The 17,145-nt window shown below is 40.5% G+C and overlaps 1 protein-coding gene across 2 annotated transcripts; it reads right to left on the bottom strand.

Moving 5' to 3' along the window:
• Window positions 1-6,954: 6,954 nt before the first annotated feature.
• On the bottom strand, window positions 6,955-12,027 carry tnip2 (TNFAIP3 interacting protein 2). Of its 2 annotated transcripts, none has more exons than XM_013140703.4 (6): window positions 11,257-12,027; window positions 10,431-10,736; window positions 9,965-10,054; window positions 9,293-9,634; window positions 8,750-8,872; window positions 6,955-8,311 (listed from the first exon to the last, which is right to left on the bottom strand). In XM_013140703.4, the coding sequence occupies exons 1-6, from the start codon at window positions 11,575-11,577 to the stop codon at window positions 8,024-8,026; spliced, it is 1,470 nt and encodes a 489-aa protein (XP_012996157.2). In that variant the 5' UTR covers window positions 11,578-12,027; the 3' UTR covers window positions 6,955-8,023. The 2 variants fall into 2 exon arrangements, with proteins under 2 accessions (XP_012996157.2, XP_019899193.1); XM_020043634.2 differs by having other exon boundaries at window positions 10,431-10,765; window positions 11,257-11,334.
• Window positions 12,028-17,145: the final 5,118 nt, after the last annotated feature.

The raw sequence follows: 17,145 nt of genomic DNA, 5'->3' as shown, positions 1-17,145 counted from the left end.
GAGGGTTGAAGACCTATGTGCTAGAGTAAGGCTGATGAAATGGTCCTGAAATTCCCAACCTCTAGACACTATTATTTTTATGGACACTTGATCGTCCACCTTATTGCTAATTCACACATCACTTTTCTACCTTAGTTGATGTGTGGTGAGAAATCTGGCCCTAACTGATCATCATGCAACACCGAGATGGGTGATACACTGATAGTAGATTTAGTGGGCTTCCTGCTTACAATGTAAAGCAGAATGAGTAGCTCTGTTGATTAAAGCCACTATATAAATGGAATGTTATTATTTTTCTGTTTTATCTGGATGGAGGCTGAAAATTCTATCCATCCACATATTGTACATTGAAATTCAGTTTTATGTAGTCGCCCCATTTAAGATTACCAAAAGTATTTGGTTTCACAGCGGTCTTTATTAGCTGTGATTGTTTCGGTAATTAGTGCATGCTCAAACAAGCAGTTTGTATTGTCATGATTGTAGAATTTGCATTTGGGGTCAGTTAATGTTGTCTGACAAAACAAGGACCACAAAGTGTCAGTGCTAATCAAGATGGCCATCATGATGCAGATAAATCATAATAATACACTCAGACAGAGTCAAAACATTAGACATACCTAGATCAATATTTTTTTGGACCTATTTCGCAGACACGGATTAAGTCTTTGTCTAGAACTAAAAGATCTAATTCAATAGTAAACTCCACTGAGCTTGTTTTTTAAGTCCTAGGCTTAATCTGTGTCTGCGAAACCAGCCCTTTATTTTTTATTCATTAAGAAGTTGAAAGCTCAGCAATGGCAAAATTCACCATAATGAAAAAACTCAGACAGATCAGGAACCCTCCTGGAGGTACTACAAGATGCGAGTCTAGTTAGTCTCAAAAAAGGGATGGCCTGAAAAATAAAAAGTACCTGCAGAGTTCTGGATTAAGGTTTTGTGGACTGATATACATATACATGGACATACAGTATCTCACAAAAGTGAGTACACCCCTCACATTTCTGTAAATATTTGAGTATTTTCATGTGACAACACTGAAGAAATTCCACTTTGCTACAATGTAAAGTAGTGTGTGTACAGCTTGTATAACAGTGTAAATTTGCTGTCCCCTCAAAATAACAACACACAGCCATTAATGTCTAAACCGCTGGCATCAAAAGTGAGTACACCCCTAAGTGAAAATGTCCAAATTGGGCCCAAAGTGTCAATATTTTGTGTGGCCACCATCATTTTCCAGCACTGCCAGGTTGCCACTGAATCCTCTTCCACTCCTCCATGACGACATCATGGAGCTGGTGGATGTTAGAGACCTTGCACTCCTCCACCTTCCATTTGAGGATGCCCCACAGATGCTCAATAGGGTTTAGGTCTGGAGACATGCTTGGCCAGTCCATCTACTTTACCCTCATCTTCTTTAGCAAGGCAGTGGTCGTCTTGGAGGTGTGTTTGGGGTTGTTATCATGTTGGAATACTGCCCTGCGGCCCAGTCTCCGAAGGGAGGGGATCATGCTCTGCTTCAGTATGTCACAGTACATGTTGGCATTCATGGTTCCCTCAATGAACTGTAGCTCCCCAGTGCCGTCAGCACTCATGCAGCCCCAGACCATGACACTCCCACCACCATGCTTGAGACAAGACACACTTGTCTTTGTACTCCTCAACTGGTTGCCGCCACACACGCTTGACACCATCTGAACCAAATACGTTTATCTTGATCTCATCAGACCACAGGACATGGTTCCAGTAATCCATGTCCTTAGTCTGCTTGTCTTCAGCAAACTGTTTGCCATGGCGAGTCCTGTTCTGAATGGAACCTGTCCTGCTAAACCGATATATGGCCACCATGCTGCAGCTCAGTTTCAGGGTCTTGGCAATCTTCTTATAGCCTAGGCCATCTTTATGTAGAGCAACAATTCTTTTTTTCAGATCCTCAGAGAGTTCTTTGCCATGAGGTGCCATGTGGAACTTCCAGTGATTGGTGTGAGAGCGATAACACCAAATTTAACACACCTGCTCCCCACTCACACCTGAGACCTTGTAACACTAACGAGTCACATGACACCGGGGAGGGAAAATGTTCACTTAGGGATGTACTCACTTTTGTTGCCAGCGGTTTAGACATTAATGGCTGTGTGTTGTGTTATTTTGAGGGGACAGCAAATGTATACTGTTATACAAGCTGTACACTCACTACATTGTAGCAAAGTGGCATTTCTTCAGTGTTGTCACATGAAAAGATATAATCAAATATTTGCAAAAATGTGAGGGGTGCACTCACTTTTGTGAGATACTGTATATGCTAACAAATATGCTAACATTATTTAATTTCACATCAAATGTGCTGGAGTACAGAGACGTAACAATAAAACTAGTGACTGTCCAAATACCTATGTACTGCACTGTACATTCTAAATAGATAAGCAGGTTGTTACTGAAAAATTATACTGTAGCACTAAACAAGCCCACTGCTGTGTGAAACCTAAAACCAAGGGGCTTCAACTGTTTCCCATTACCGTCCTCCCAAGGTGAGTAATTTTTACCAGTTGTACATTGAGGGAATGTTTCGCTCATAATTGCAATACTGATGCTGTGAGTCACACATGCTTTCTGTCATCTCTGCCGTCGATACTGTTCGGTCAATCACATGATCAGTCGGGGTGCTATTTCTGGGTCCCCCGGACCTGACATTTTTTTACGTGACATTATGCGATGAATGTGAAAAGGTAAGGAACAGTCTGGTGAGTGTGCGTACAATGCACTCTGTCCTTTAGAAAAGCTTGTTCTGATTCTTGGATGTTCAGCAAACCCTGGGTGGGGGGACAACATGGTTGATGATGGTGTCTGAAATGTTAGGTTTTCTTTCTGACGGTAAAATGGTTGTGTTTGTGGTATAACAAGAAATGGTGGTGTTCTGGTAGAAATGCAGCCTTTTGAATTGGATGAATTGTATTCAATAGTATTCAATACTATTTCTAAACTGAGTATGTATTCATGAGGGGGCACAGGAACATTTGAACCTAAAATGGCAAACCACTTGACAATACCTTTTTTTTATTTGACACCCACAAAAAAAGGGAACTTTTTGGGGCTATCTGTCATCTTTGAACTTCCTATGTCTTTTTTTGTCTAACATCCTGCCAAGAAGTGCTGCGATGAGATTCATTAAACAAACGCCAGCTTGCTCAAGGCGGGAATTAGTCCACTGAGTTATTTCTTTATAGCAGGTATGAAGAAATTTAGAAATTTCCCTAATGCTTTGAATATGCAAGTGCTTGATCATATGAGCTAATTTCCATATGAATAATCAAAAGACGAACTAGTCACTAGGTAGATTAGTGCTCAGTTTTACTATATGAGTAACTTGCTGTGCATTTTGCACTAATTGTTCACAGAAAAGAGGTCACAAAACTACCAGTATGTTTTTCCTGTGAGACCTTTTTTACTAAAGTTCAGTTCAGTAACACCTTAAAGCCGACAGGTATAAACTAGTGTTAAAACGTATAGTGATTATTGAAACTTTATAAGGGTGTATGGGGGTGTGAAGTGTTTCCTCAGTCTTTGTAGCTACTCCTTCAATGGATTAGTACATGTTCAGAACAGTCTTACAGTGCAAAACAACTGCCATAACTACGTTTTGATAGATCATAGATGAACTCAAAGACTTGACCCAGAATGGAGGAAGTGAGTAACAATGACATTTAAAGGAAGACAATCTCCTATATTGGCTTGCTTCCTCATATTTGTCAAGGATCAACTGTCCTTCACCATCAGTAGTTAATGTTCATATTTGTCTGGTAATTAAATGTGGAAAGTTTCCATCACAAAAAAAGCATGGATTCAAAAGATGCTGCCCATGGTATAAGTATAGTTTATTTTTGTAACGAATAACTGACCAACTGACTGTACAGCCTGTTCACTATCACTCCCCAGTGATGTAAGAATGGACATGCCTCATAAGCAACATCTCCCTACAACTAAGGATGGGTGAGGGTGTGCTAGAAAATGAACTAACTGAATCATACAAGACCATAAACATTTGCTCAGACAGTTGTAAAACAATTCTCTCAAGCAGAAAAATGAACATTGCATAAAACCATCGGCATTACTTTCACTTTGAATATACTATGAATACATCTATCCCTAGCCACAAATGACTAGGGTTAGAAAATCACCATGATGCTGCTGAGATTTCAGCACAAGGCAGTGCTCTTGACAATGACAGGGGGGCTGGGCAATTAGAACTATTACAAAGGATCAGCGCTTTGAGAAGGCTGGCTGTAGGTTATAATCAGTAGGTAGGGGGGTATTTTCAGTATGTAGTGCCTGAGGCATTAAAGAAACACATCCATTTCCTCTGGGGAACCCCAGTCTTTCCCAAATACTATAATCCAAAATGTACTACCGACAAGAGGCAAACAACTCCCAAGCCAATTCCCTGGTCTTCGGGAACAAAGGGATTTTGCTGTAATACCAACTGCCTTTAACCCCCCCCCCCCCCCGCTATAACTAATAATGATCTACCACGCTCAAGTATAGAGCTATCACGCTTAACTTTCAAATAAACCAGAGAGCGACGCCTACAGTGCGTTTTGGGAATTCCCTTTGCCTTATTGGGAATTTCCCATGATTTTCGGATCCACGTGAGATTAAAGGCCATATCTATCTGTTCTGTACTTTGTCTGGATGAGTATCAGTCTAACTTTTCCCATTGTTGAAAAAGTGCATGACACCAACAAATCTCCTAGACACCCAAATGAATGGAAACCTGGTGGCGCCAGGAACTGTTTTTGGCTCATGTCATCTGACTTGAGATTCATGGGTTTGCAAATGTAGGTAGTCAGCCATTGTTTCTATCAAAAGGTCGCTGAGCACAGCAAAGGGATGTATGACACCATATGTTTCCACTCCATACAGGTGGGTGGTGTGTGGTGTGTGTTCACATATAGACCAGTCAGTAATGTAGGTGGTTGTGTAAAGCGTGTGAGGGGGGAAATCCCTGCCTACCCACCCATGTCTTTTTGGGGGTCTGTGTGTGTGATCCAGGACTGACAATACATAGATATTTAAACCTGACAAATCAGTCCCCACAAGATTTCCTGCTTGGAAAAGGTGTATTTCTGGCCTAGAGATTGGGTTTTGGGTAAAAGTGGGAATAGGTTTTACTTAGGGTTTAGTCATTTAGGGTTACATTTTAGGGGTAGCTTAAGTTTAGGTGTAAATCTTAGGTTATTGAATTAAAACTCCTCAAAGAATCACCCATCTTTCGCTAAACAGATGTGAGACAGGAGGGAACTGGTCTGACCACAGACATCTTCCCCAGAGAGTTTATGGGTATCTTAGCATGCCGCTTTACATCATCTCAAGACTGTGGTTGAGTCTCAAACAACACCCTAGTCCCTATTTAACACACTATTGTTCCAGCTCTCTATAGGAATAGTACCTACATAGTCAGTAGGGCGCTATTTGAAATGTTGCTTGTGACGATGTTTAGAGGACTTTGAAACCACTGACAGTTTCTCTATCTCTTTCAGTTGTAACAGTACCTTGACACAGTTAGCTAGGGTCTTTCTCATAGGAGCTCACAGTTCTCATACGTTAGGCTACACCTGCATTTAAGAAAGAGTAACTAAGGTTTCTGTCCCTTACTTTCCCTACTTACCAAGAACCCTTTTAAAAGATGACGTTTCAAGTTTAGAATTGTTTATTGTGTTAAGTTTTGTGCAAAAGAATTATGTCACATTTACAAACTTCAAAAGCCCATTGTGAAACCCTTTTGTTACAATCCTCCGCCATAGGAAGTAATATTACAAAATTGCATCATCATAAGGGTTGAGTTCTTTCCAACAGGTAAATGTCCAGTTCCCCACTGCCAAAATATTCCCATAACAACTGGTTCTGAACCTGTTGGGTTGTTTTGTTTCAAATTATTTAATTGATAACTTATCTAAAGACAACTGATTTCAAACTGGAGTTAGAAGAAGGATGTAACCAGAGCCACAGACTCACTGGTCTCTGGTGCCCCTTTCAGTGTTCCCTTCAGCAACACAGAACAGCTGAGAATGCAGTAACCACACAGGACAGCATACCCATTCAGGCTACTCTGGGAAGGGGTTTTCCAAAGTGTGCACAGATAGTCACAAGAACGCTACCCCCCCCCCCCTCCCCCACCCACCCAGTCACGATCACAGGAATAACAACTTGGGACAAACACACCCACACAAACTTAGAGACACAAACACACATAGACTTGTGTCCAATGGGACCTATGTTTTAATGGTTTATCTATGGTCATAACCTCTTGCCTTCTCACACATTCACTCCTCACTACTGCTGCCATCATCTCAATGCTATTCCATTCCATCTCAACCTGAACTTGACCGGCAGTGACCCAGAAACCACTTCCAAATCCAACATAGGCACCTTAAGATGATGTGTTCTTTAATATGAAAACCACTCTATTACATGCCCAGGAACATTACTTTATTACAAAAATACCCTTTCATTTGAACAGGTTACAACAGATTACCACATTTTAATGTTTTATAAATCTGTTATAAAACTAGCTTAAAAAAAAAAAAAATATTGTTAGTTTGAAAGAAATATCTCCAAAATACAGTTTGACGTTAAATAGCCACGATATGGATAATTTGGCTCCTACATTGTCTTGTTGTATCGGGATTCAGATGACACCTCAAAACATGATTTGAAGACTGTGTTTATTTTATGGCTGCACGTTAAAGATTGTCCAATTTAAAATAGCCCTACTAACAGGAAATAAATAATAAATCATATATAATATTGTGAATACATATGGCAAAGAATCACAGCGATCATAAAAATATAATAGGTCTTCATAATATATATATATATATATATATATATATATATATATATATATATATATATATATATATATATATATATATATATATATATATATATATATACACACATATATTAATAATAAAAAATATTTCTTAAAAGAAGCATAAAACGTGAAGATATCACATCACAATACATAGCACAGCAAATAGCACCATGTTAATCAAAGGCAGCATTCCTAAAACTTTCTTCAACGAGAAAGAAGCTTATGTGTTTCAAACCCAATACATGTCAGAAAAGGAAACTGCATTAAAAGGTAACTTTGGCAGACAGTTTAGGAAAGTGCAATAAGTAACTTAAATTTCATACCGGAATACTGAATTGAATAACTGTGACAATAAAATATCACAAATAACATTCAATTCCCATCCAGATTTTCTACAGACAACTCAATTAACCATGTCTGCACCCACCAATGCAGTATCATGTAATCCTGAATACAGATCAATGTCAAACATTGAGTGGGTTTTCCCTGGAAATAAATCTGCCAAAACAAAGCTGTTTAAAAGCTAGTAGAATTTTATTTGACAGTACTTGATGCTGTTATTTCCTTTAAGAAATGTAACACAATTTATAACCTTCTGTTACCAAACGTTAGCCAGTGGTGTTCATTCTGATAACATTTTAGCATCTAGATTCCTGCTAAATGTTTTTTTCATGTACTGTTAAATAAAGTGCTACTGCTATTTCTCTCATTATGACCACCAAGGTAGTACAGACATTCCCATTCAGTATTAATTATCTATTCACTATTCTCCTTTAAGAACCAAAATGCAGGGTAGTGTACATTCGGGCACGCAACTGAAAAACTATTTAAAAACTCTGAACTACAGGCATTTACCTCCCTGTTCAGTTAGTTTTCTTCTATTTGGTACCTAATGAACACAGTCCAGTTGAACTAGTCTGTTTTCCCCACTCCCAAACCCTTATTAGGGTGCATGTAGTGCTTCTGTGCTCAGTTATTGTCAGAGAGCAATCTTAGTCTTGGTGGTGCCTCTTGTAGCTTGGGAGTAAGGTGAAGTTGCCACTAGATGCTCATCTTGGGTAAATCTAGAATTTCCTTACTACTAATTATGGGTTGGACTCGGAGAAGGGAAGCTGAATCCTAGATTGGTACCTAGGGGAAACTTCACACCAGTGATCATAGCTTTGCACACTCCTCACAGTGATTTAGGTACTCCGCAGTATGGGCGTCATCGTACGTGGTGAGGCATCGTGGGCATTGGAGTTCTGATAAGCCTTGGCGCACTGTCCAAGCGGGACCAGTGGCTAGGGCCGCAGCAGGCGCCCCAGCCAAATTCACGCTTTGTCGCTTGGCTGCAGGCGGTTCGGCAATGTTCCGAATCACCGGTTCGGCTGAGTCTGGGCGAGAGTGTGGGGAGATCCGGTGTCTTAGTCGGCAGGCTGAAGTGGCATCTCTGGCAGGAATCTAGATGACAATGGAATGATTACAATTAGAAACATGTTTTACATTACATAGTGAAGATCTGGTGATAACACAGTAATGTAATCTCTTAGTCACTCAGCAGTTGTTCTCATCCAGATAGTGCATACATTTTAAGATAGCTAGATGGAATAACCACTCTGTGGTCCTAAGTACATCTTACTCAGTGCAAAAGCATGAATCTCTGCAGCCATACACATTTATCACTATGTTGTCATTATTATCATTTTAGGGAAGTGATCTGTCAAGTTCCCCAATGTGATACTGTAACATATTAACCCTCTGTAAACTGCACAAAGATATATGGCTTGAAATAACATCATGAATCCTTAATAAGAGGCGATGAGATGGGCATGAAAGGATTCTTATCATGGACATTTTATGTATTGTAATGGTAATGACTGAGCGTTTGTGTGGCCTGACCTTTGCCTGAGCATGCAGCTGCTCCTGTAGCCGAGACACCTCCTCTTGCAGGTCCTGGATCCTGCCATGTGCTCTCTCCCTGTCTCTTCTTTCTGACTTAAAGTCATCTGTGTAGATGAGAACCTATGAGGGAGAAGGGGTCATGTTTCTTATTTAACTGAAATGAGGTGCAAGGTTCCTTTTAAATACGGGCTGCATGTGAGAGATAAGAGAGAGGGCTTTGTTTTACAAGTAAGGTTCGTTATTCAATATAGCCTCTTTAAAGACTGTGCTGTGTGACACTTGCATTCATGCTTATGTGTTTCTACCTGAGAGAAAGACATTAAATAGGGATATTAACCCACAGGTAAAAGAATGAGATAGAGACAGTGAAGGTGAGAGAGACACACTTTTGTGTTTCTAATGTCTTGTTAATATCTTCATCATTATTATTCTTCACTTTCTTTGGCAATGTAAACCAATGTATCCCATGCCAATAACAACCTTTAAGTTGATTGGGATCAACAGGGAGGAGAAATGGAAAAAGAAGGCTGTCACACTAACCTGTTGCTCCAGTGTTTGGATACGGTCCTGATGTCTTCTACGGCTCTCCTCCAGCTCTCTTCCCAACTTCCTACTGTCCTTAATCTTCTCCTCCAGTAGGCCATTGAGCCTCACTATCTCCTGCTGCAGCAACCCTGTGTTAGCTGAGGCAAACCCGGGCACCATACCAAGACAATTCCCAGGTTCCTGTATATGCCTGGGTCTGACTGCTGTCCCCACACCTGGAGCAGGGCTGGAAGAAGTCATTAGGGCACTTGACTCCTTCAGCCTTTGACACAAACCCCTCACATACTCTTCCCGGCTCAAGTCATACTTCTGCCATTTGGAGTTCAGACCTTCCACCTGTGAAGAAAGTGGGAGGGAAGGAAGTGAAAAATGAGTTAAGTGAACACTTACACATTTTGCAACCCTAGCTATGACAATGTTGGATTTTTATTTGAATCTTCAATATTTTTAAGTTTGTATAGTTGGGAGTTTTGTGGCATAATTAGTTTTTTCTCCTCAAATTCCCAGAAATCTTGGTTGGAGGTTTTTTAAGGTACCTTTCATTCACTTCTGATTCAAGGAAATGTCTATCTGTCAGATTTTTGGAACACCTGGAAATTTGGGGGGGAATTACTAGAATTGTGCAACTCAGAGGAAGTTTCTAAAGTACAGTGTATTATTGCTTACGTATGCCACTCTTTGTTTTAGTAAATGGTTCTCTTCTTGAAGTTTGCTGACCAGGGATTCAACGCGTTCAGCTTCAGAAAAATCCAACATCTGATGATAAAAAGAGGAAACAATAGCTCAAATTGAAACAATTCACCCAGACATCCAACAGAAATTACTTGACTAACTTGTCTGATTAGCACAAAATGGCAGAGACAGGGAGATTCCCCAGTCTACACTCAAAACACCACCTTTTCATAGCTTTTGTTTTCAGGTTTGATACAGGTACTATGCTCTCTGCATCAGATGTTATTGCCTTAAACCCCAGGATGGTCTGGCTGTAGGTTCAATTCCCACATTGGCTACATATACTGAATATAAAAGTTACTACACACAATTTGTGGCAACTGTAAGAACTTTTTTGGAGAAAACTCCTAAATAACCATGTTATTATACATGTATTATATAACCTTGACACGCAACACACCTCTTTTGCCTTCTTTTGCATTTCCACCTCCTCTGTCACAGTCTCTCCTCCTTTATTTGCTCTCTCTAGTCGGGCAAGTAGCTCTTGACACACCCTGACCGTGGCCCCCAGTTGGCCACGGAGCTGGTCGGCCTCTTCAGCCAACGAAGAGCACAGGACAGCCCGAGTGGCCTGGACACGGTCCCTCTCGGCCAGGGCCGAGCGAAGCTTCTGAATCTCCTGGTCCTTCTCGTGGTCCGGCCGACGGGTTACACTTTCTATCTCTCGCTCCTTCTCCCGCAAATCCTGTTGCAACCTCTGTATCTGCTGTGGAGGGAGTGGGGAATAGGGTGGGCCTGAGTGTCAAATGGGAGTCAAATGCTAAATATATGTTGTCTGACAATACCGATTGATAATTTGGCTTTTTAAATTTATTAAATTGTGGCATTAATGTGATAATAATGTATTCATTTTGGGGGGAATTGAGTCGAAATAACACTAAATTCTAAGTAGAAAAAGAGAGGTATTTTTTTTAATCCAGTCTGGTTGGTTTGTTTGGTCAACTAAATTCCCTAAACACCTTCTAGTAAGAGGTTAGGGTCTCAAACAAAGTGTTTCAATTTGTAAACCATTAACAGTAGACTTAAGCTACTGGAAAATACCTTTACTTTCATAATATAGTAATAATAAAAATATGTAATGAATTGTAGTTGTAATACATGAAGTAGTTAATATTTCATGTAGGACTATCAAATACGTCAATAGGCCTATGTTTTATTGAGATATGTAATATTTAATTCACATAGGCAACATGTAGAACACATATCATTTTGTCAATTATACTCACTTGTTGGCATAACTCTGCTTGCTGAGTTGCATTTGTTTCTGTGTCTTTCCATTTTTGCTTCAGTTTGCAGATTTCTTTGCATAAACTTTCCAGCAAAGACTTTGATGGACCTATGACAACTGGGTCATATCCTTCCACATTGATACAAGTATTCTCGTATTTTCCCAATCTCGATTTTAAATCAGCGATTAAATTGTCTCTTTTGCAGATTTTCTTACTTAATGTGTCAATTTCCAGTTGGGTTTCGTGGTAGAAAGTATTCAGTGTATTACAGCTCCGTATCTTTGCTTTCAGCGCATCATTATCCAAATTGACATCCATTGTCTATGTTGTTCCCGAGGTAGTTTATGAACGCTCTTTCTGACAGATAAGTCCAAATCTTCAATATTCCATCAGTTTTTGAAGTTATTATGTCTGCTTCGATAGAGTTTCTGGTCGTGAGTTAACCAACATGTCTTCAAAATTATACTGAGGAGGAGGTCAATTGTGTAAAAGATATATCTCGAAAGAAATATTCCGACATACAGGGGATTTCCTATCAGAGGGACTTCCCCAAACCAATAGGCGGACTTTTCTTGTATTTTAGCCTACTTTTTATACAACACCGGATAAATTGACTACTCCTTTTCGAGTTCTGTGCAAATAATCAATTCTAGTCCCAAATGTAATACATATTCGTTATTCACTTAATTTAAATACTTAAAGTATACTGGACTCAATTTAGTTTTGACAGAAAGAAAAAAGCGCAGCTGCAATAACTATTGCACATGCGTATAATATTTCCGGTAGGCCTACCAAGAAACAGTGAAGAGCACAAGACATCCCACTATTGTCTCCACTTTGGTCTCCTTAATGCCCCCGCCCCGCGGAAGGGGTGTCCTAGAGCGTGAGATCTCATTGGCGCGTTTTTCTTGAGGAGGGGTGGGTGGTGCGAGAGACTGCAGACTGACTGTGGAAACCTTTATATGCATCATAAATATTTAGATCAGTCAGTCAGTGTACCCATGATACCTTGTGGTTTTGATCCTTTTGAATACAGCCTGTTTTTATTCAAATTGACAATTCGATCGCGAAAACCGAACATAATGGATATTCTTAATAAAATATGGTTCATGCATCTTCCTGGACATTTCGATACCCAAAATATAACACACTTTGAAAGTCGAGTAACAACGTCGATCAACGTCACGTACTCCCCTTGAACTTGTAGCTTTCTCGCACGCCCATTTCATACCCAGGAACTATGACCAAACCATTATTCATCGGCAAATGGCGTGTTATGTTTTTTATTCGTCCACCAACTGTGTTCCTATTACTCGTCACCCTCTTTCCTGTTACATGGGTAAATCCACAGATCATGAAATTTTGGATGAAAGGCATTAGTAATCCGTAAACTGTTTTACTGTAAATATATAGAGTTGGCAACTGAATCTGAATTAATACCAATTCAAATGTATTTAATGAAAACTGGTTGAGCAGTTAACTAGTGTTAGCCTAGTCTTAATCTAGTGGGTTTAGTACAAACATGTAAAATCACTCAGAGAAGTTAACACTTTATGAATACATATACGTACACACACAACCCTCAACTAAACAAATCTATGACTCCACATATACACTCACCTAAAGGATTATTAGGAACACCATACTAATACTGTGTTTGACCCCCTTTCGCCTTCAGAACTGCCTTAATTCTACGTGGCATTGATTCAACAAGGTGCTGAAAGCATTCTTTAGAAATGTTGGCCCATATTGATAGGATAGCATCTTGCAGTTGATGGAGATTTGTGGGATGCACATCCAAGGCACGAGGCTCCCGTTCCACCACATCCCAAAGATGCTCCATTGGGTTGAGATCTGGTGAGTGTGGGGGCCATTTCAGTGCAGTGAACTCATTGTCATGTTCAAGAAACCAATTTGAAATGATTCGAGCTTTGTGACATGGTGCATTATCCTGCTGGAAGTAGCCATCAGAGGATGGGTACATGGTGGTCATAAAGGGATGGACATGGTTAGAAACAGTGCTCAGGTAGGCCGTGGCATTTAAACAATGCCCAATTGGCACCAAGAGGCCTAAAGTGTGCCAAGAAAACATCCCCCACACCATTACACCACCACCACCAGCCTGCACAGTGGTAACAAGGCATGATGGATCCATGTTCTCATTCTGTTTATGCCAAATTCTGACTCTACCATCTGAATGTCTCCACAGAAATTGAGACTCATCAGACCAGGCAACATTCTTCCAGTCTTCAACTGTCCAATTTTGGTTAGCTCGTGCAAATTGTAGCCTCTTTTTCCTATTTGTAATGGAGATGAGTGGTCTTCTTCTGTTGTAGCCCATCCGCCTCAAGGTTGTGCATGTTGTGGCTTCACAAATGCTTTGCTGCATACCTCGGTTGTAACGAGTGGTTATTTCAGTCAAAGTTGCTCTTCTATAAGCTTGAATCATTCGGCCCATTCTCCTCTGACCTCTAGCATCAACAAGGCATTTTCGCCCACAGGACTGCCGCATACTGGATGTTTTTCCCTTTTCACACAATTCTTTGTAAACCCTAGGATAGCATCTTGCAGTGGAAAATTGTGCGTGAAAATCCCAGTAACTGAGCAGATTGTGAAATACTCAGACCGGCCCATCTGGCACAAACAACCATGCCACGCTCAAAATTGCTTAAATCACCTTCCTTTCCCATTCTGACATTCAGTTTGGAGTTCAGGAGATTGTCTTGACCAGGACCACACCCCTAAATGCATTGAAGCAACTGCCATGTGATCGGTTGATTAGATAATTGCATTAATGAAAAATTGAACAGGTGTTCCTAATAATCCTTTAGGTGAGTGTACACACAACCTCAATTGGACAAATCTATAACCCTCCCCACATACACACACAACACTCATCTGGACAATTCTTGCGCTTTACATAATTTGTAGTATATTTTTTAAATTTTTTAGTGATGTATTAATACACAGTCTACTGTTTTTATGCTCAGTCCACTATTCTCATTTGTTTTTATTTCTTATGTACCAAACATGCTGCACCAATGGACCAGAACAAATTCCTAGTTTGTTGTGAAAACTTCGCAATAAAACTGTTTTTTTTCTGATGAAGAACCTAGTGAAAGCACACGGCCCATACAAGAATCGAACCCACATGCTTGGTGTCATTAGGACTATACTCTAACCAACTGAGCTAACTGGCCAACTGCATTCATGTGGTCTGTGGTTTCACATATCATGGCAAAGTAATTTTGACCAAAACAATTCTCATATAGTAATTTTATTATCATCGTTTATGTAATAATACAAGAAGTAAAATGTCATTGGTTTGGTCAAGAAAGTGGGTTCTGTCTAGAAAATAATTGACAGTACAGTGGGTATAGAAAATAATCACCCCCCTTTAAAATAATCACATATTGTTGATTTGCAGCCTGAAATGAAAACGGACAAAAAAAAGTGTTTTATTCAGCTGTATTTACAACTTATAACATCCAAGTGAAAAATATAATACCAACTTGTCAGGGAAAAAAAATTACAAATAATTAAAAAAAAAAAATTGGAAAAAGAATCACCCCCCCTCCTAAACATGACTTGTAAACCCAACCAGGTGTAGGTAATCACTTTCTCAATTGCACACAAAGCCACTTCTGTGGTCATTTTGATTAGCTCAGCATGAAACAAGCTTTTCCTGAAGCATTTCAGTCCTTGTTTTCTTCAGTTGTACTACCAATCAACTATAGGTGGCAAGGTATTGTCAAAAGATCTCCGGGATAAAGTTGTGGACAGGCACAAGTCAGGAGATGGATAAAACATTTTTAAAGGCTTTAACAGTGCCTAGAAGCACAGTGAAGTCTATTATTAAGAAGTGGAAGGTATTTGGTACAACACAGAACCTCCCTGGGTCAGGACGTCGCTCCAAACTGGATGAAAGAGCCAGGAGGAAACTGGTCAGAGAGGCTACCAAGAGGCCTACAGCAACTCTGAAGCAGTTGCAGGAATTCATGACAAGGAGTGGTCATTGTGTGCATGTGACAACAATATCACAAATTCTCCACAAATGTGGCTTGTATGGGAGGGTTGCAAGAAAAAAGCCACTCCTCAAGAAAGGCCACTTGCAGTCACAACTGAGCTTTGCCAAAACGCACCCTGAAGATTCTAAGGCCACGTGGAAAAAGGTGTTATGGTCAGATGAGACTAAAATGTAATTATTTGGTCTCAACGTCAAACAATATGTCTGGTGAAAATCCAATACAGCTCACCATCCAAATAACACCATTCCTACAGTAAAGCATGGAGGTGGTAATATCATGTTATGGGGTTGTTTCTCTGCAGCAGGGACTGGAGCACTTGTCAGGATAGAAGGAAAAATGGATGGGGCAAAATACTGTCAAATTCTTGAAGAAAATCTGCTGTTCTCTGCCAGAAAGTTGTCAATGGGAAGAAGATTTACCTTCCAACATGACAATGACCCAAAGCACACAGTGTAATATTTGCTTATTGGTTGACTAGGTTTGCTCACTGGCTAAACTATATTCACATATGAATAACTGGAATCCACACGGAGCTTCCGAACTGCACGTTTATTTTACTACTCTCCTATTCCGTCTCGCGAGAGAGATCACCTCTGCCCGAGGGCTACGGTGTCCCTTTTAGGACATACAGTCAGGATGTTACATCTCCCTTCTTAAGGAAAACAAAACATTATTTAAACACATGCAACATTAATTCCATGCACATAACAATTTTGTCTAATGCACACAGCAGTCTGATCAGTACAGTCTGTGGTCATTAATGTCCTTGTTGTAATGTGGACAAGTACGGGCAGTAGTTATGACGCAAGAAATGTGCAAACAAGTCATTAGTTTTCAAGTCAGAGACAATATTTTCAATTAACTTGAAGGTGAACTAGTTGTGCAGAAAACAGAACAGGCAGTAAAACTGACTTCACAGTACTTACTGGATCGCAGGTAAACATTTTCTTTCTTTTTTGTTTAGCAAAGACTAAAACAACAGTTTAACAACATTTTTTTTTTTTTTCATTATAAGTCAAGGATTTGTCTTGGCCTGGAAATGCGGCCAAACCTTGTTGTGTAATTGGGGTTTTGTTGGTTTGTTGGTTGCGGGTGCGCAGGTTCAGGGTGTAGTGGCTGTGTGTTGTTGGTGTGCTCGTCTGCATGTTGTGTGTCTTTAGTGTCTTGAGCATCTCTGCTTTCGCGAAGGTGCCAACGGTTGCGCCGTAGAGTATGTCCATCTTTTGTCTGGATATGGTAGCTCCTGTGTGTGTGTGCATGTTGTGTTACCGTTGCAGGTCTCCAGGAGCCGTCTTCCTGACGGAAACGGATGGGTGTGCCAACAGGTAGGTGAGACAATGGTTTGGTGCCTCTGTTGAAGTATGTTTGTTGGCGGTGTTGGCATACTTTCCGTCTGTCTTGGACAGATTTCTGAGGTGTTACCTTTGGCTGCAGATGCCTACTGGTCGCTGGGAGAATGGAACGTAGTCGTTGGCTCATCAGGAGCTGGGCCGGTGACTGGAGGTTGTCCACTGGAGTGTTCCTGTACTCCAGCAGGGCGAGGTATGGGTTTGTGTTTCCGGCTTTTGCCTTGTCCAGGATGCGTTTTGCTGTCTGGACGGTCTTTTCAGCGAGGCCGTTGCTCTGTGGGTAACGCGGACTTGTGGTGGTGTGGGTGAAGTTCCATGCGTTTGCAAAGCGGCGGAACTCCTCAGAGCTGTAGCATGGTCCGTTGTCGCTGATGACTGTCTCTGCGATGCCGTGACGAGCGAATGCGGACTTGAGTTTAGTGATTACTGCAAGTGAGGTGCTACTTGTGAGTTGCTCCATTTCAAAGAATCTACTGTAGTAGTCTACAATGACGATGAAGTTTTGAGTG

The sequence above is a fragment of the Esox lucius genome, chromosome 25 (assembly GCF_011004845.1).
Source record: "Esox lucius isolate fEsoLuc1 chromosome 25, fEsoLuc1.pri, whole genome shotgun sequence".
In the NCBI taxonomy this organism is placed as follows: domain Eukaryota; kingdom Metazoa; phylum Chordata; class Actinopteri; order Esociformes; family Esocidae; genus Esox; species Esox lucius.
The sequence above is the reverse complement of the archived record's forward strand: the minus strand, read 5'-3'. Positions and strand labels throughout refer to the sequence as shown.

Bases quoted from the DNA above. Each gene is read 5' to 3' on its own strand.
- tnip2 (XM_013140703.4), bottom strand. From the start codon at position 11,577: ATGGATGTCAATTTGGATAATGATGCGCTGAAAGCAAAGATACGGAGC. The intron at 10,055-10,430 runs GTGTGTTGCGTG...TTTTATCATCAG, and splicing joins TGCAAAAGAAGGCAAAAGAG to ATGTTGGATTTTTCTGAAGC. The intron at 9,635-9,964 runs GTAAGCAATAAT...CTTTCTTCACAG, and splicing joins TAAAACAAAGAGTGGCATAC to GTGGAAGGTCTGAACTCCAA.